The sequence below is a fragment of the Felis catus genome, chromosome E3 (genome assembly GCF_018350175.1).
Source record: "Felis catus isolate Fca126 chromosome E3, F.catus_Fca126_mat1.0, whole genome shotgun sequence".
Classification (NCBI taxonomy): Eukaryota; Metazoa; Chordata; class Mammalia; order Carnivora; family Felidae; genus Felis; species Felis catus.
Genome location: NC_058383.1, coordinates 19,635,015 through 19,653,474, shown reverse-complemented (window position 1 = coordinate 19,653,474; position 18,460 = coordinate 19,635,015). Strand labels below are relative to the sequence as shown.

Sequence of the window (18,460 nt, the reverse complement as noted above, 5' to 3'; positions counted from 1 at the left end):
GACCGCGAGATCGTGACCTGGCTGAAATCGGATGCTTAACCGACTGCGCCACCCAGGCGCCCCTAAAATTTTTTTTTTCAACGTTTATTTATTTTTGGGACAGAGAGAGACGGAGCATGAACGGGGGAGGGGCAGAGAGAGAGGGAGACACAGAATCGGAAACAGGCTCCAGGCTCTCTGAGCCATCAGCCCAGAGCCTGACGCGGGGCTCGAACTCCCGGACCGTGAGATCGTGACCTGGCTGAAGTCGGACGCTTAACCGACTGCGCCACCCAGGCGCCCCAAGACGGGCTCTGCTTCTAAATGTGGTACGCTGGCCTAGACCAGGGCTCTGCAGACTACGGCCCGAGGTCCGCATCTGGCCCACCAGCTGCTTTTGTAAATAAAGTTTTATCGGCACACAGCCACACCCGTTCGCTCCTGCATTCCCCGTGGCTGCCTTTGTGCTAGGAGAGCAGTCTTGAATGGCTGAGACACACACAGCGTGGCCCTCCAAGCGCGTGTTCCTTGAGGCACGTTCCAGGGATGCCCGTGGGTCACAGCCAGCCTAACGCGACACCCGTGTCTGCAGAAACCGCACGTGTGTCCCTGAGAACGGAGAAGGCGCGGCGTGTGCGTGCAGCATGCTGATGGACGACTTTGTCGAAGCGGACGTGTATCAGCTGCACCTGTGGGCGGGGACGCAGCTGCTGTGGAGCGGCTCCTTCAAGCCCAGCAGTCACGGTGAGGGGCACGGGATGGGCTTCCCGGACCCCCAACCCCGGCTGGGCTCTGGGGGGGGGGGGGCGGCGGCAGGCTCCAGGCGGGGGAGGGAGGCGCAAGCAGTCTTCTGCGCGTCCCCAGACGTGATGGGATTTTTGCCCCTTTCTGGGCTCCGGCTTCCCGTCTTTGAAACGGGGCTGGGCTGCCTAGGACGTCAGGTCCCCTTCAGTCTACGCATCTCGGCCGCCTGAATGTAAGTGCCCAGCCTGGGGTGCTGAGATGAGGCGTGCTTAATAGAAGGCATCGCTGTAGGCCACAGACTGAGCTGGGAACCTTCCTTCCCCGCTGTGTGGACTGGTGAGCTGCTGCTTCTTCGGACAATCTGACCTCAGAAGTCTGAGTTCATCCTGGTAGCCAGAGTCCCCGCAGCAATTCACCACGATTCTGCCGCGGTACAGTGACGGGAGGTTCGGACATCATTTATTGCTGTGTGAGCTTGGGCAAGTCACATCACCTCTCTGGGCCTCCTTTTCCAGAAGAGAGCTATCCCCGTTTTACGACCGGGTATAATACGGAGGAGGCGCGTAACCTGCCCCAGGTCACACGGCCACAAAGCTGCAGAGGGATATTCTTGCAAGAGTAGTTGCAGTTACTGCAGAGCTCAGCAGTTAGCGCCCACGGTCGGGGGGTTGTTGAGATAGACCCAAGAACGAACCCATGAATTAAAATCGTTTCTGCACGGGTGGGCCGACTTTATATACCTGTAGTCTCCTGGATAGGATTGCTTAAAAGGAGACTGAGTTTTAAAACACGCGGGTCAAGGTCAACAAAAACTCTGAGTCATAACACAGCGCATAGATGTGGCCCCAAGTGTGAAGGAACCGAAGTGAAAAAGCCACATTTTGGGTTCCTTTGCCTTATGCTTCCTGCACTCACTGTAGAAAGTCGCTTAGTCCCCACTCGTGTGAAGCGGAGTTTTAGCGACATTGTAATCAGTATGATGACGGTCATTCTCCGCTGAGACGATATCCACACGCTATTCCGTAAATGTGCTACGGAGGTGTGCTCGACCGAGAGCATCTCAATGACCCGTGCCCTGTGGACCCTTCTCCTCCCCGCACCTGGACAAGCGCCTCACCAGCCATTGCTTCTCCACAGTGAAACCCAGGGCTCCCGGAAACCTCACAGTTCACCCCAACGTCTCCCACACGTGGCTGCTGAGGTGGAGCAACCCTTACCCCCCTGAGAACCACCTGCACGCCGAGCTCACCTACATGGTCAACATCTCGAGTGAAGACGACCCCACGGATGTGAGTGTGTGCGCCTCTGGGTTTCTCTGCCACCTCTTGGGACTCAGGCGGGTGGAGACCGGGGCCCCTGGAGCCCGACTTCCACCCTGGCTCTGTGCACCCCGCCCCCGCCGTGTGCCTGGCTCCCAGTGTACCGTCATTTCGTGCTGTCGCTGGGTCCTCATAGCACTTACTTCTAGAGGCGGCCGATGGAGGCTGACACCTGGTTTGCGATCACAGCACTGATTTGTGAGTTTCCTTCTTTTTTTTTTTTTTTAATTTTTTTTTTCAACGTTTATTTATTTTGGGGACCGAGAGAGACAGAGCATGAACGGGGGAGGGGCAGAGAGAGAAGGAGACACAGAATCGGAAACAGGCTCCAGGCTCCGAGCCATCAGCCCAGAGCCCGAAGCGGGGTTCGAACCCACGGACCGCGAGATCGTGACCTGGCTGAAGTCAGACGCTTAACCGACTGCGCCACCCAGGCGCCCCGAGAGTTCCCTTCTTAAATGACGCGTTGACGGTTTTTAAAAGGGAGAGCTGATTGGCAGCAAACCATCGGGTCAATACTGGCAGGGGCCTGCACACGGGATGGCTTGGCCTCCGAGTTTAGTTTCAGGCGGGGCTGGAGATCATTTCCTGCCACCCATGTCTTCCCCTCAGGCTTCCCCACGGGAGGCACGTCTGAGCACCCTGGGCCCCGGCCTCCCACAGAGCGGGCTCCCGATACCTGTTTCCGCTCCCCGGCTGCGGGGCCCTAGTCCTGTCGCTTAACCTCCTGGGGCCCCGGTTTCCCCCTCTGTGACATGGGGAGGATAAGCGTCCCCGCTCCATCAGCTCTTGAGGGCGCCAAGCGTGTGACACAGGCTCCCCCGGCCTGGCTCTGAATGTGTCGTAAGCTCTGTTCTCCTTTTCGCCGGGGCCCCGCAGGCCTTGGAAAGCCCCGGCGGCCTTGGCCTCCCACACCTTGGTCTAGAACTCGCTACGTCAGCGTCGCCGAGGGCCTCTTCGGAGCCACGCCCCGTGTCCTGTGTCCTGGGACCCAGGCTGGCCTGGCTTCCGCTGCCAGGGAGCAGGCCCCACTCGTCTCGCGCTCTCACATCAGCTTCTGCTCTGCTTCCTGTCCTTCCCACCTAAGCCAGGGAGGGGGCGGGTATTGGCTTACATCTCTCGGTTTCTCAGGTGTGGTTTCCCCCTTGGCACTGGGCCACGGCGCAGGTGGGAGCAGGGATGGAGGGGCCGGGGTGTGACAGCGGAGGCTCAGAACGCACTGGCAAGGCTGCTCTGATGCCGAAAGAGATAGGCGGATCCCGTTTCGTAGGTGAATCCCCTCCCCGCGTGCTGGGCCTGTGCAGGGCTTCAGAGGGGTGAAGTCCGGAGGGGAGAGAAGTGTTCCTCATTTGCTTACCGTGGCTGCATCCAGGTTCCGGGAATCTGTCCCTCCCTCGGCCTGGCTTTATTCTGGGTTAGGTTCATTTTTAGGTGGTGGCCAGCATGCCCCCCTCCCCAGCAGCTCCGGGGCTCCGTGCCAACGCCACAGTGGGAGAGTCCCACTTTTAATTAGTCCCGGTAGAAGTTCTGGGGCCGATGCTCGGTTGCCTGGCTCGGATCACTTGCACATCTCTGACCCCGGCCCAGGCTGTGGGCAGGAAGGAGGGTGCTCGTACTGTGCTCTGATGGGCCAGAGGTGAGTCACACGCCCACCTCTGGAGTGTAGGTGTGGTCAGTTCCACCCAAGCCAGGAGGGCTGGGAAGGAGGGAGGGGTGGCTCCCCGGAGCAAACTCCAGGGAAGGGGAAGCGGGGACAGGGCTGGCTGTAACAGCCAGCCTTGGGACCTGGCCCTGGACTCCCAACCAGCAGGTAGAATCAGTCAGTGTACCCGAGCTGTGGCTCAGTTGTCATGGCTGTGCTGGGCGCTGCCCGGAGCCTCAGAATTCCTGGCTCAGCTTCCCTTGTTGGTGGGGCAGACGCCACGGGAACACCCCTCGCCCATCTCTCCCTTTCCCAGGGCTGGACCCAGCCTGTAGAAGTCCTCTCACTCCTCATTGGCCGGAGTTGATCTCTAACCAATCACAGGCTAGAGAACGGGGTGGGCACAACTGGTCCTGACCAATGAGGATGAACCCTGGAGCTGGAGTCAGAGGCTTACCTGCCCTGAGCTTTGAGGACGTGTCTCCAACGGCAAAGATGGGCGTCCGGCCCTGTTTGCTACCATATTGCAGACGCCAGCTATAGCTCAGATTGGGTGGGACCGATTTTTTTGTTTTTCTGTTTTTCGAGGTATAATTGACATACGATATTGTAATAGTTTCAGGTGCACCCCAGCGTAGTGATTTGACATTTTGTACACATTGCAAAATGATCACCCACAGTAAGTCTGGTTACCATCTGTCACCAAACAGAGTGAAAAGAATATGAGCAACTGTGTTCCCCATGGATGACATAGATGGGATCAGTTCTAGAAGACACCTTAGAAGTGGAATTTGGGGAGTGGAGCTACCTATTGTCCTGGATGATCTCTGGACAGGGGTCCATAATGGAGGTGGAGTTTTGGCCCGGGCATTGGAGGCCGTAGAAGAGTTTTCTAGACGGGGAAGGAAGGGAAGAGTAGGAGGCCAGGCAGAGGGAACCACATGAGCAAAGGCTTGGGGGATATGAAGATTCATGGTGTGTCGGGGGATTACGGAGATGTGGCAGTGAGTGCAGTGAAACAGCAGAAAAGGAGGCCACCAGTCCGTTCAGGATCGTGAACGGTTACCGTTGCTTGTGTGCCTGAAATGTGCGAGGCACAACACAGCCCCGCACGTGGGAGGTGTTGGTCTCTCCATTTTAGTGATGAGGAAACTGAGGCCTGAGAGATGGAATGACTTGCCCAGGGCCCCCCGGCTGGAAAAGGCAGAGCCGGGCTGGGAAGCCAGGATTTGAACTCCAGAGCCAGTGCTGTTTCCTCTCCCTTGGATCCTTCTCTCAGGGGTGGCCTCCCAAACACTTGGCCCTTTTTGCCCAAACAACAACAACAACAACAACAATAAGCCACAAGTGTTTCCTGGGAATCCCCAATTTCTGTTCTGTTTCTTGGTAAAACATTTCCCACCCCGCCCCCCCCACTCCTTTCTGGGGTATACAATTCCTTCGGCAACCTAGGTCCAGCTGTTGCTTCCTGCTTACTCATATTTAGAGAGCAAATAGGGCTGTGAGTGAGTGTCCTTGTCTTCTGCCCTCGCTTCCTCCCATAACTCTCTCCTTGACCTCTGCTCCAACCCGTGAGCGGAAGCAGGGCTGCAAAGGGACGGACCTGGCAGGGAGAGGAGCCGCGGGCAGAGGATTCAGCCTGCTCCCATGTCGTCAGATCGATCCTGAACACAGATTTCATTCCGTATCTTAAAGGTTTTTAAACACAAGTAATATTTACGTGTAGTAAAAAAGCCAGATGCCTTGAAAGCGCTTAGAATGGTAATATGTTTCTCTTGTGACCCCAACCCCCAGAGACTGACTGCTTCCGTCTCCTGCCAGGAGGGGAAGGAAGGCCAGGTTAGAGCCAGGAGAGGTCGTGAAGGCTGTTGTGTCCTTCCAGAGAGTGTGTACCTGTACAGGCAAGCATGAAACATGTGTGTTCACTCACTGCCGTGTCAGTTTTCTCTTGTTATTGAATAATATCACCACCAATGTAGCTGCTTTATTTTTTTAAATGTTATTATTTATTTTTGAGAGAGAGAGAGAGAGACAGAGCATGAGCAGGGGAGGGGCAGAGAGAGAGAGAGAGGGAGACCCAGAATTCGAAGCAGGCTCCAGGCTCCAAGCTGGAGGCACAGAGCCCGGTGCGGGGTTTGAACTCACGAGCCAAGAGATCATGAGCTGAGCCAAAGTCAGGCACTTAACCGGCTGAGGCATCCAGGTGCCCCAGTGTAGCGACTTTAAACAGCACACATTTTATTGACCCACATTTCTGGGGGCCAGGAGTCTGGGTGTGGCTTACAGCTTCAGCTCTCCCCAGGGCACAGTCAAGGACTCAGCTGGGGCTGCGGTCTCATCTGAGGCTTGACTGGAGAAGATCACTCCCCAGCTGCTGTGCTGTTGGCAGCATCGTTTCTTACGGGCTGCTGGACTGAGGGCCTCAGGTTCTCGCTGGCCCTTCGTGGGAGGCTGCCCTCAGTTCCTTCCCTGTTGTCTTCTCAAAGCCAGCAAAGGAGAGAGTCTCCTAGCAAGTTGGAATTATATAGCCTTACAGAATATAATCCCACTGTGGGTCGCAAGCCCTGGCCACACTCAAGAAGAGGGGATTACACAGGGGCGTGATACAGGGTGGGGGATCGCAGGGCCATCCCAGAGTCTGTCTTTTTTTTTTTTTAAAGTTTATTTACTTATTTATGTTGAGAAAGTGCACAGAGAGAGGGAGAGAGAGAAAATCCCAATCTCCACACCCTCAGCGCAGAGCCCCTTGTGGGGCTCAAACTCATGAACCGTGAGAGCATGACCAGAGCCAAAATCAAAAGTTGGATGCTTAACCGACTGAGCCACCCAGGCGCCCCCCCTTTTTTTTTTAAACATAAAAAGCAGTAGTCAACACATACTACTTTTCATTTACCTTTTCCACTTGATAACAGGTCTTAGAAGTCCCTTCCCAGCAGTGGGAGCAGGGCTGAGATTCTAGGCCAGAGTTTGGGCTTGACTGTGAAGGCTCCAGAGAGCCCACAAAGGAGAGAGAGAGAGAGAGAGAGAGAGACACCGGGGACCTTATCTGTGCTGTAGAAAGGTCACTCTCATGCTTCCTGCGTGCCAGGAATAAATAAATCATAATAAAATAAATAAATCATTGTTAATAACGATTATTAACAAAAGATAAATCGTTATTTATTATTTATTACCATTTTGCGGAAGAAGGATGTCAAGGTCCAGAGAGGTTATGCGACTCACCTAGGGTCACACAGCTAAAAAGTGGCAGTAGGGACTCCTACCCTCGTTTTACAGAGGAGGAAATTACAACTCAAAGCTTAATCGGCTGGCCCCAGTCACGCTGTATGGCTGATCGTCAGGGCGCCGGGGCCGGGGGTGGGGGGAGGGCATTCCCTGACCCCTCCCGCCTGACTCCGGCCACGGTTGTGGAGGTGGCAGCCACAGGCCTGAATTGGAGGAGCAACCAAACACCGAGGCTGGTGGCCCTTCGACACTGCGGGGGGTCAGCCAAGGACAGCAGCCAGGGTGGGAGCCGGTACCTCCTTTGCCCCGAGCTGGCGTGTTAACGTGTCCCTTTCCTCTACCAGTCCAGAATCTATAATGTGACCTACATGGGGCCCACCCTCCGCGTGGCAGCCAGCACCCTGACGTCTGGGGCTTCCTACAGCGCACGCGTGAGGGCCTGGGCTCAGAGCTACAACAGCACCTGGAGCGAGTGGAGCCCCAGCACCAAGTGGCTTAACCGTGAGTATCTCCTGGGAGCCATGGGCAGTTAGAGCCGGGGCCACTCCCATTTGTTCTATTGGCCAGACCCCCCCACCCCCGCCGCCCGCCCACCCTATGGGTCCCTTAGAGTCCCTCTAACCGCAGGTAACAGAATTCCCGACCGACCGACCTGGTGTACTGCTCAGGGTGGCCAGGGCGAGGCTGCGGTCACAGAGAAGCCCACGAGGCGTGCGGCTCAACACCGCCGAAACGTATGACTCGCTCACTTAACGGTCCGGTGTGAACATCGCTGGTTTGTGGATGGTTCTCTTCCTGTGGTTTCCATCATTCTCTAGGACGAAGATTCTTTTTTTTTTTTTTTTTGAACAAGTGAATTTATTTTTTGTTCTTTTCACATTTTTATTTAAATTCTAGTTGGTTAACATACAGCGTGGTATCGGTTGGAGGAGTAGAATTCAGGGACTCATCACTTACGTACAACACCCAGTGCTCATCCCAACAGTTGCCCTCCTTAATACCCATCCCCCATCTAGCCCATCCCCCCCCCACCTCCGTCAACCCTCAGTTTGTTCTCTGTCATTAAGAGTCTCGTATTGTGTGTGTCCCTCTTTTTTTTCTCCCTTGCCCTATGTTCATCTGTTTCGCTTCTTAAGTTCCACATATGAGTGAAATCACACGGTATCTGCCTTTCTCTGACTTATTTCACTAGCATAATATATTCTAGCTCCATCCACATTATTGTAAATGGCAAGATTTCATTCTTTTTGATGGCTGAGTAATATTCCTCTGTGTGTGTGTGTGTGTGCGCGCGCGCACTGCCTCTTTATCCATTCATCCATCGGTGGACATTTGAGCTCTCTCCGTGCTTTGGCTATTGTTGATAATGCTGCTATAAACGTTGGGGTGCATTTACCCTTTCAAATCTATAATTTTGTCTCCTTTCGGTAAATACTTAGCAGTGCAATTGCTGGGTCTTACGGCAGTTCTCTTTTTAACTTTTTGAGGAATCTCCACACTGTGTTCCAGAGCGGCCGCACCCGCTTGCATTGCAACCAACAGTGCAAAAGAGATCCTCTTTCTCCGCATCCTCGCCAACATCTACCGTTTCTTGAGTCGTTAATGTGAGCCATTCTGACAGGTGTGAGGTGGTATCTCATTGTGGTTTTGATTTGTGTTTCCCCGATGATGAGTGATGGTGAGCAGCTTTTCATGTGTCTGTCGGCCATCTGGACGTCTTCTTTGGAGAAACGCCTATTCATGTCTTCTCATTTCTTCGCTGGATTATTTGGTTTCGGGATGTTGAATTTGATAATTTCCTTATAGATTTTGGAGGAGAACCCTTTATCAGATATGTCGTTAGCAAATCTCTTCTCCCATTACGTAGACTGCCTTTTAGCTTTGTTGATTGTTTCCTTCACTGTGCAGAAGCTCTTTATCTGGATGAGGTCCCAGTAGCTGATTTTTGTTTTTGTCAACAAGTCTAGTAAGTTGCCACGGCCGAGGTCAAAGAGGTTGCTGCCTGTGTTATGATTTCCTGTCTCAATTGAGGTCTCACATTTAGGTCATCCATTTTGAATTTATTTTTGTTTATGGCGTAAGAAAGCGCTTCTTAAAAACGTGAGCCCAGAAGTGACACACACACACACACACACACACACACACACACACACACACACCACTTCCTCTCCAGTTTTATTGGTGGAACTAGTCACATGGCCACACAGAGCTGCAAGGGATTCTGGGAGATGTAGTCCCTCATATGGTAGCTGCATTACCCCCACCGGCCCCCACAAGCGGTCTTTGCAACACTGTTACTCATGGCTTTTTGCAACGGAAACATTGATTTATCTCACATAAAATGAAGTCTGACAAGTGGACCTTCCCTGGTTTATACCTCAGCTCAGTGATGTGGCCCCAGAGGCTTGTTTTCTTTCCCTCAGCCCTCCTTAGCATGGTAGCGTTTTATCCTTAGACTCGTTACCCCGTGCCCCAAGCTGGCTGCTGCACACGCCCTCATGCCCCAAAGCCTAAAAGAAATGAAAGGCTGCCACAAACAAGTGCTCCTCGGACATCTCTTTCATCAGGAAGCAAAAATCTTTCCAGAAGCTTCCCTAGCGGACTTCCCTTGCATCTCATTGGCCAGGACTGTCGCGGGGCCTCTCCCAGCTGCAAGAGAGGCTGGGAACTCATGCCTGGAAAGGAGAATAAGATAATCACGATTGACCCAAACCTCAGGGTGGGCACACTGATCCCTGGCAAGGAGGAGGGGAGCTAGCTGTTGGGTAAAGGGGCCGCCTCAGGCACCGGTCTGTACCATGGAGAAGGAGCAGGGCTGTTGTGGACACCCAGTGGGAGAAGGGTCTTCAAAGTGCCGGGCAACGTGGCCGCGGGTGGGTACCCCACCCGCCCCGCCCCGCCCCCGCCCCTGACCTCAGCCCTCTTGTGTTGTTCGTCTTGCCCTGCAGATGTCTCCTGACCCATCTGCCTTCCACTCCATAGGTAGGATCTTCTCCCACTGAGTGTCCCACGTGGTATAGTGCTGGGCAAAGTTTTGTCCCGTTCACTCGATTAAACCACTGCCCTGGGGAAGGGAAGGAAAGGGGAGAGAAATGGCTTGTATGGAGCATGTACGATGGGCTGGACACTCATTTGTTATTTCCACAAATATGTATTGAGCCCATACGGCACGCCTGGCCCTGTGTTAGACTCTGGGGCATCAGCCATGAACGAAACAGACAGAAATCCCTGATCTTGTGGGACGGACCTTCTGGAGGCGAGACAGAGAACAAACAAGTAAACAGGAAAATAAGTCAGATAGCCCTTGACCCATATGACATTAAGTCCGGGGAGAAAATCAGGGTGCAGGCACAGAGAGATGGGAGGGGCAGCAGGGGAGAGGGCGTGCGGGAACTTTTTGGAGCAGGTGACGGTGAAGTGATTGAGAAGGGGCCAGCTGTGCACAGACAACAACGGCAAAGGCTTATGGGACATGCGGGCGCTGCTCTGACCGCGTCGTGTGATCCCCACAACTGCCCTGCGACCTCAGTGCTGTGTTAACCCCAGTGTACAGATGAGGAAGCCGAGGCACACAGAGAGGCTGAGGGCCTTGTCCTGGGTCACCAGCAAGGATATGACAGAGTCAGGCTTTGAACTCAGGTAGTCGGGCTCCGCAGCCCCCCCCCCCCCGCTCTTGACCTCTGGGCTTCAGGAGAGGGGCAGCGGCGAGTTCAAGATCCTGGGGTGCCACGGAGCTTGGGAGGAGCAGGGGAGAGTGAGGAGGCCGTGTGGCCAGGGCTCAGTAGCAGTGGGTGAGGCGGGAGCGCTGGGTGGAGGCCGGCCCACGCAGGGTCTGAGCGGACCCTTTCCCGAGGCCTCGGCGGCCTGGGAACCAGCGGGCGGCACCCAGCACGGCGCAGGCTCACGGCTTCCCTCCCACTTGCAGACTACGAGCCCTGGGAGCAGCACCTCCCACTTGGCGTCAGCATCTCCTGCCTTGTCATCCTGGCCGTCTGCCTGTCCTGCTACCTCAGCGTCATCAAGTGAGTCCGGGGCTTCGCCACGGGATGGCCCGCGAGCCCTCCCCGCTGGGGTGTGCGGAGGGTGGGAACCCCCCTCGGGTCCGTCCGCTCTCACGATACGAATTTATTGAGCAGCTACTATGCGCGAGGCCCAGGGGCAACAGCTGAGAGCAGGGCCGACGACGACCCTGTCTGTGCTCTTTGTGGGGAGACCGAAGCCATCGGTCAACCAATAACCACAGCTGGTTTCCGTAGTGATCCGTGCGCTGAAGGGAATCTGCCGGGGCGAAGGGAAGAAATGTGCGGGCTGCTGGGCCGGGAGGCCAGGCGGGCCCCTCTGAGGAGGCGATATTCGAGCTGAGGGATATTCTGGAGGGAGAATGAGCTGGGGAGGGACTTTCCTCCAGCAGAAGGAAGATGGGTCACCCTGGATCCCCAGGGTGAGGTCCAGACACTCAGAGCACGTGGCAGGAGACAGAGGAATTCTAGACAGCTGTCCCGGAGACCTGCGTTTGGATGCTGGCCTTGGAGCTCGGGAGCTTTGTGGCCAATAAGAGGCCGAACCTCTCAGCCCTGGGAGTCCCGGGCCACAGTAGGTGGGGGGGGGGGGGGGGGGGGGGGGGCGGCGGGATAGAAGGAGCCTTGTTTCCAGTGAGCTCAGGCACGTGGGTTTGTGGTGTCTCACAACGGCCATCTTCCCATCTCTGAAATGGGACCAGAGAGCCTTGGCTCACCGCGTGAGGCTTAGCGACAACTGGGCGCTGAGCGAGCAGGGTCCTGCATTTTGCCGGCCACACAGTAGGCGTGCAGCAAATACAGGTTCCCTTCGTGTCTTATTCCGGATGGCTCTGCGTGCCCCTGGGCTGGTCTTTTCCCCTTCTGTGAGCCTCAGTTTCCCTATCGGCGATCCCTCCCTGCCAGGGAGGCCCTTTCCCCGGGTGTCACCGTGGCTCCTGCCCCCCCCCCCCCCGTGGCCACTCAGAAGTCCCCTCCTCCAAGAGGCCTTCTGCGAGCACACCCTCTATTCCTCTCTATTCCCTTTCTTCTGTGTTTTTATTCGTGACACTGAAGTTGCCATGGCTGAGGTCGCTGTCTTCTAGAAGGTCAGTTCCGCCAGGGCGGAGATTTTTGTCTGTCTTGTTCACTGTTGCGTTCCCGACGCCTGGACCAGTGAATGGTGCATAGCAAATGCTCAATAAATATGTGTTGCCAGACTGAGTGAAGTGGGAAGAAGCCAGTCAGAGGTGATCTGAGAACCTTCCCTCCCAGCACTGACGCCGTGTGGCTCCAGACAGACCAGGCGGAGAGAAGGACTCCGTTTCTCTCTGGGTTCCCTCAACTGCTCTGACCATTCCAGGCCTCACCCCAGCATCTTGGTCTTGGCTGCCCCGGGGAGGGCAGAATTGCTGATGGAGAAACCCAGAATTCTCTCTCTGCTGCCTGGGTGTCTCCTAACTCCCTGGGGCTTATTCCTACGGAGGGCAGAGGTGGCCACATCAGGAGCTCCATCCTGGCTAACAGAACCTGGCTGTTCTGCCCACAGTCCAGCTGTCACTTCACTTCTGGGCCTTGGTGTCTTCATCTGTAGAATGAGGTTAGGGCAAGGCATCCACGAACCTTCTCAACGTGGTCCTTGACCCCTTCACGGAAAGAACATCAACCTGTTCATGCACCCAATAACTCTTTTTTTTAATGCTTTTTTTTTTTTCATTTTGAGAGAGCACAAACGAGAGAGGCAGAGAGAGAGAGAGGGAGACAGAGAATCCCAAGCAGGCCCTGGGCAATCAGCTCAGAGTCTGACGCGGGGCTCGAACCCACAAACTGTGAGATCGTGACCTGGGCCGACATCAAGATTCGGCCGCTTAACCGACTGAGCCACGCAGGCGCCCCTCAATAACTCTCCCTTTTCTTTTTCAGGATTAAGAAAGAATGGTGGGACCAGATTCCCAACCCCGCCCACAGCCACCTAGTGGCGATAGTCATCCAGGACCCACAGGTAGGAGAGTGGGTCGGTTAGCATTTTGTAGACCGCACGCTTCAGGAAGCAGGATTCAAAATGCCTGGGAGGCTGTTGGCTTTTGGAACTGCACCTGACAAGTCAGGAAGGTTTCTGGATTTCAGAAGCTTCGTGTGGTCACTAGGAGCCCAGAGCCTTTGCTCCCTGCCCCCTAGCTTCCACGGCTACTCTTCCCGACAGGCCGGGGTTCCTCTGGGTTGGTTGCTTGGCGTCTTATCTCCCCGGGAGGAGGTGACCCTTGAGGTCACCTCCGTGTCATCTCCTGGAAAGGTCTCTGTACCAGGGCAAGAAGCCAAAAGGTGAGGGGGTTGGGGACAGGCTTCCTGTGTCTTCCTCTTACGAGCAGAAAACTGCCCCCAAAGCACGAGCAAATCTCTCCTCAATTCTCATCGGTCTGAATTGTACCACACGCCCTTTCCTAAAGCATTCACCAGTAAGGGAGTGGGGATGCTCTGAGACCAGCCAGATGGATACCCCTGAACTAAGGGTGGATGAGCTTCTCCAATGCCATGGCCACGTGGGGTTTCCTGGGTGATCTCAGGGCTCTGTAGGAGGGAGGGAAGGGAGGACACAAGCCCCGTCTAGAACAGAACATCCAAGTGTCCTCCGTTCTCCAGGGACCCGCCGGCAGGCTCTGGAGTCCAGTGGTCTGGTTTGGAACCCTGGCTTCGCCATTTACCTGCGGTGTGGACTCGGGCATGTTGCTTAACCTCTCTGAGCCAGTTTCTTCACGTGGGTTATTGTAGTGGTTACCTGATACTGGAATTCATGGAGGCGACACGTATAAAGTATATATTGCAGGGTCCTGCACGTAATAAGTGCTGTTCATGTATCAGTGAGCTTTGCTGTGTAACAAATCAGCCCCAAATTTAGAGAGCTGAAACACTCTAAATTAGCACTTTCTTCTGCATGTGGGCAGTTTGGGCTCCATGCAGTGGTGGGGGTGGAAGGCTCTGGGATGGGCCCCTTCCCAGTGGCCTCAGCCACAGGCCTGGAGGTTGGCTGACTGTCCGCTGGAGCAGTGGCGACGTCCTCGAGCTGGCCGGGCCGATGTCACTCCGCGGCATCCTGTTGGTCAAAGCAAGTCACACGCCCAGGCCAGATTCAGAGGGTGGGAGGAGCTTCAGAGCAGTGTGGCCATTTTTATCATCCGCCCCGGCGACTTGATATCTGGGCAGTCTCGTCGATCCCGCGGGACGCTGAGGCTCAGAGAGCTGGAGTGACCTCGATTGGACCCCCGGCCTATGTGATGTCACGTCGAACACTCCTTTTGCAGCAAACACTCCCTGAGCTGTGCCGTATGCCAGGCTGGGCCGCAAGGCCTCTCCACTCCATTTCATTGGCTGTCTCTGTATTTTAGGTGTCGCTGTGGGGAAAGCGGTCCCGAGGCCAGGAACCAGCCAAGTGCCCGTATGTATATGAACTCAGGTCACAGCCTGTGTGGATTTGGAGGATGTTGGAAGTGGGGCGGTAGGACCACACCCCCACCCCCGCCTGTTTTTCCTCCTGAGCATTCAGGACTTGCCCTGGGACACTGGGCTTGGAGGGTGGCAGGAGGAGAGGAGGTCTGGGTAGGTGGGCATGTTGGCTAAGCCCCCTGAATTTCCCCAGGGGTCAGGCCCAGGCCGAACCCCCTCGGAAGTGCGCAGCCTGGCCTGAGCCAGGCTGGTAGAGGTTACAAGCCGGACGGCTGTGCCGGTTGTTACAATGTCAACAGCATCGCGTGCTAGGTTGGCGAATCGCCAACTCTGGAACCCCTGAGTGTCTGACCATCGCCCCTGCCTCCCCTAGCTCGTTCCTGGATGACCCACAGTCCAGTAACTAAAGAGTTGGTACCTGGCACAGCACGGGGGTCCCAGGACACTGCCCCAGCCTAGGACCCCACAGCCCCGGTCATTACTTGTGCTGTGGTATTGATAAATATTTTAAATTGATCAGTAGTTTTTTCAGTTTATTTTATTTTTATTTTTATTTTTGAGAGAGAGAGAGCACGTGCGCACACACGAGTGGGGGAGGGGCAGAGAGAGAATCCCACGCAGGCTTCATGCCTACGCGGGGCTCGATGTGGGGCTTGAGCGCACAGACCGTGAGATCTTGACCCAAGCTGATATCAAGAGTCAGACGCTTAACCGACTGAGCCACCCAGGTGCCCCTGATAAGTATTTTTTTTTCAATATATGAAGTTTATTGTCAACCTGGTAAGTATTTTTAAATGTCATCGTCCCTGACGGAGACTCTTCCTTATTCCGTAGACTGAGTTTGTGTCGGGTGCCAGGTTGTGTGTGTGTGTGGCCTCCAGAAATCTCAAAGTGAGACACGGGCCCTGCCTTCAGGGAGTTCCTGGGCTAGTAGGGAAGTCAGACTGACAGATTATTGACTATAAAGTCAGGAGGCCAGGGGCGCCTGGGTGGCTCAGCCGGTTAAGCGTCCGACTTCGGCTCGGGTCATGATCTCACGGTCCGTGAGTTCGAGCCCCGCGTCGGGCTCTGCACTGACAGCTCAGAGCCTGGAGCCTGTTTCGGATTCTGTGTCTCCTTCTCTCTCTGACCCTCCCCTGTTCATGCTCTGTCTCTCTCTGTCTCAAAAATAAATAAATGTTAAAAAAAAAAAAAAAGTCAGGAGGCCTGTCTGCATTAGATAGACGTCAGTCCAGGCTGATTTTAAGCTGGGCTTTGAAGGACGAATAGGAGTTTTTCCAGCAGAGAAAGCGAATCCCAACCAAACTTTTCTTTGCTGTCGCAGACACTGGAAGACTTGTCTTAGGAAGCTCCTGCCCTGTTTACTGGAGCACGGCGTGGAAAGGAAAGAGGATCCCTCCAAGATTGCCAGAAATGGGCCTTCGCAGGGTTCTGGAAAATCAGCATGGTGCCCCGTGGAGGTCAGCAAGACGATCCTCTGGCCCGAGAGCATCAGTGTGGTGCGATGTGTGGAGCTCCTGGAGGCCCCGGTGGAGAGCGAGGAGGAGGAGGAGGAGGAGGAAGATAAAGGGAGCTTCTGCCCATCGCCTGTGAACCTCGAGGACAGCTTCCAGGAGGGCCGGGAGGGCATCGCGGCCCGGCTGACCGAAAGCCTCTTCATGGACCTTCTCGGGGTTGAGAAAGGGGGCTTTGGCCCACAGGGCTCGCTGGAATCGTGGTTTCCTCCTCCTTCGGGAAGTGCAGGTGCTCAGATGCCCTGGGCTGAGTTTCCGGGTCCGGGGCCCCAGGAGGCATCGCCCCAGGGCAAGGAGCAGCCTTTCGACCCCCGGTCCGATCCTCTGGCCACTCTGCCCCAGAGCCCAGCCAGCCCGACTTTCCCAGAGACGCCCCCGGTCGTCACAGACAACCCCGCCTACCGCAGCTTCGGGACCTTCCAGGGCCGGTCCTCAGGTCCCGGCGAGTGTGACTCGGGCCCCGAGCTGGCGGGACGCCTGGGGGAGGCGGACCCCGGCATCCCCGCTGCCCCCCAGCCTTCGGAGCCGCCTTCCGCGCTCCAGCCCGAGGCAGAGACCTGGGAGCAGATTCTGCGTCAGCGAGTCCTGCAGCACAGGGGGGCCCCGGCCCCGGCCCCCGGCAGCGGCTACCGAGAGTTTGTGTGCGCCGTGAGGCAGGGCAGCACCCAGGACAGCGGGGTGGGGGACTTCGGCCCCTCGGAGGAGGCCGGGTACAAGGCCTTCTCGAGTCTGCTCACTAGCGGTGCCGTCTGCCCAGAGACATCCGGGGGTGAGGCCGGCAGTGGGGACGGGGGTTACAAGCCCTTCCAGAGCCTCACTCCTGGCTGCCCTGGGGCCCCCGCCCCAGTCCCCGTCCCCCTGTTCACCTTCGGACTGGACGCGGAGCCACCTCATTGCCCGCAGGACTCCCCCCTCCCGGGCAGCTCCCCAGAGCCAGCGGGGAAGGCGCAGGACAGCCACAAGACCCCGCCGGCCCCGGAGCAGGCCGCAGACCCCCTCCGGGACGACCTGGCCAGCGGCATTGTCTACTCAGCCCTCACCTGCCACCTGTGTGGCCACCTGAAGCAGTGTCACGGCCAGGAGGAGGGTGGTGAGGCCCACCCCGTGGCCAGCCCCTGCTGCGGCTGCTGCTGTGGAGACAGGTCCTCGCCGCTGGTGAGCCCTCTGAGGGCCCCGGACCCCCTGCCAGGTGGGGTGCCCCTGGAGGCCAGCCTCTCTCCAGCCTCCCCGGCACCCTTGGCTGTCTCAGAGGAGGGCCCGCCCTCCCTGTGCTTCCAGCCTGCCCTGAGCCATGCTCACAGCTCAAGCCAGACCCCCAAAAAGGTGGCCATGCTCTCCCCAGAGCCCACGTGCACGATGGCTTCCTAGGCGCGTGCCCGCTTGTCACTGCCGTCTTCGAGTGAGGGCTGGGCCTTAGCCCGGCCTGGGAAGTGCCTCCCCCGGAAGGCGGCTAGGCTGGAGGATTTGCAAAAGACTTGGAGAACCCTGCTATGAAGCTGGGAGGTGGTCTGACCTGGGGGTAAAGAGACTGGGCTCCACCCCGCCCCTCCCCCAGCTCCCAGCCCTGGCCTGGGCTCGCCACAACCCAAGGGAGTGGAGGGCACGGGGGAGAGGCCCCTGCGGGGATCGGGAGCTCCTTGGGTGCCTCGGCTTATGCACGAGCCACTGGCCACTTCATGCGTCCACGCGCCCTCCCTGCTGCGCTCACCCTGGGTGCGCTTTGTCCGCTCGTCACTCTGTTACTCTTGTCTTGCCGGGTTCTGGGATCGGCTGCCGCTGTCTCACCGGATTGGAGGCCGAGCCCACCAGGGAATGACTTGGGAGACCTTGGGAAATGGATGGGACGTCGTGGTCCTGGAAGGGTGGTCATTTGCCCGGAGGTGCCCATTCATTCAACAGACCCTCCTTAGGTCGACCCTGAGGGCGGGACCTGGGCGTGGCGGGGCGCGAAGTCAAGTGCGCTAACAGACACAAAAGGACCCGAAAGACTGGGATCACGAAGCCACGACTGGCTGCTGTCTGGTTCCCACACAACCGCTGAGACCGGGGGCTCCTGTTAAGCACAGGAGCCCCAGAATGAACACAGCCAGCTACCTCGGGGCCAGTCTGTGCCCCCGCAGGCACTTTGCTGGCAGCCGCAGCAGCCAGAGGGAGGGAGGGAGGGATTGGCCGAGCTAGGCGCTCCGCCGGCCCACACCACACCCTCAGCCGGCACGGCGACCTGCCCCTCTGGTTGTGTAATGTTTGTTTGCATCCCGAAGATTATTTTATCGCCTGGTATTTGTCTTCACTGAGAAATCGCTGTGGAATCGGAGGGCAGGGCGAGGTGTTTTATGTAAATAAAGCCTCTTTATCTCCGTTCCCTGCCCCCTCCGTGTATTAAACAAACATCTGGGCCGAGGTGGTGGTGAGCTCTTTATCTCTGTTAACTCATTGGATCTTTCCATCCAGAGGAAATGAGGTCCAAGAGGTTAACTTTCTGTCTCTGTTTGTTTGGGTTCCCCCCGAGCCAAGGACTCAAGTGCAGTTAGCTGCTGTAGGTGGTGATTCCAGGAAACCTTGCTCGGGAGTGGGGACACGAGGCGGGGAAGGTCAGGAGGC

At 56.6% G+C, this 18,460-nt stretch overlaps 1 protein-coding gene across 3 annotated transcripts in view; it reads left to right on the top strand.

Annotated features, from left to right (window-relative positions):
- The window catches only part of IL4R (interleukin 4 receptor), a 42,429-nt gene extending 24,210 nt beyond the window's left edge, over nt 1-18,219 (top strand). For all 3 annotated transcript variants that reach the window (XM_023246308.2, XM_023246309.2, XM_045047486.1), the window contains 7 exons: nt 572-723; nt 1,861-2,012; nt 7,254-7,410; nt 10,835-10,931; nt 12,828-12,906; nt 14,288-14,337; nt 15,670-18,219. In XM_023246308.2, the coding sequence (XP_023102076.2) occupies nt 572-723; nt 1,861-2,012; nt 7,254-7,410; nt 10,835-10,931; nt 12,828-12,906; nt 14,288-14,337; nt 15,670-17,227 (2,245 nt within the window). In that variant the 3' untranslated portion in view covers nt 17,228-18,219. The remainder of the gene's footprint in view (nt 1-571; nt 724-1,860; nt 2,013-7,253; nt 7,411-10,834; nt 10,932-12,827; nt 12,907-14,287; nt 14,338-15,669) is intronic.
- Nucleotides 18,220-18,460: the final 241 nt, after the last annotated feature.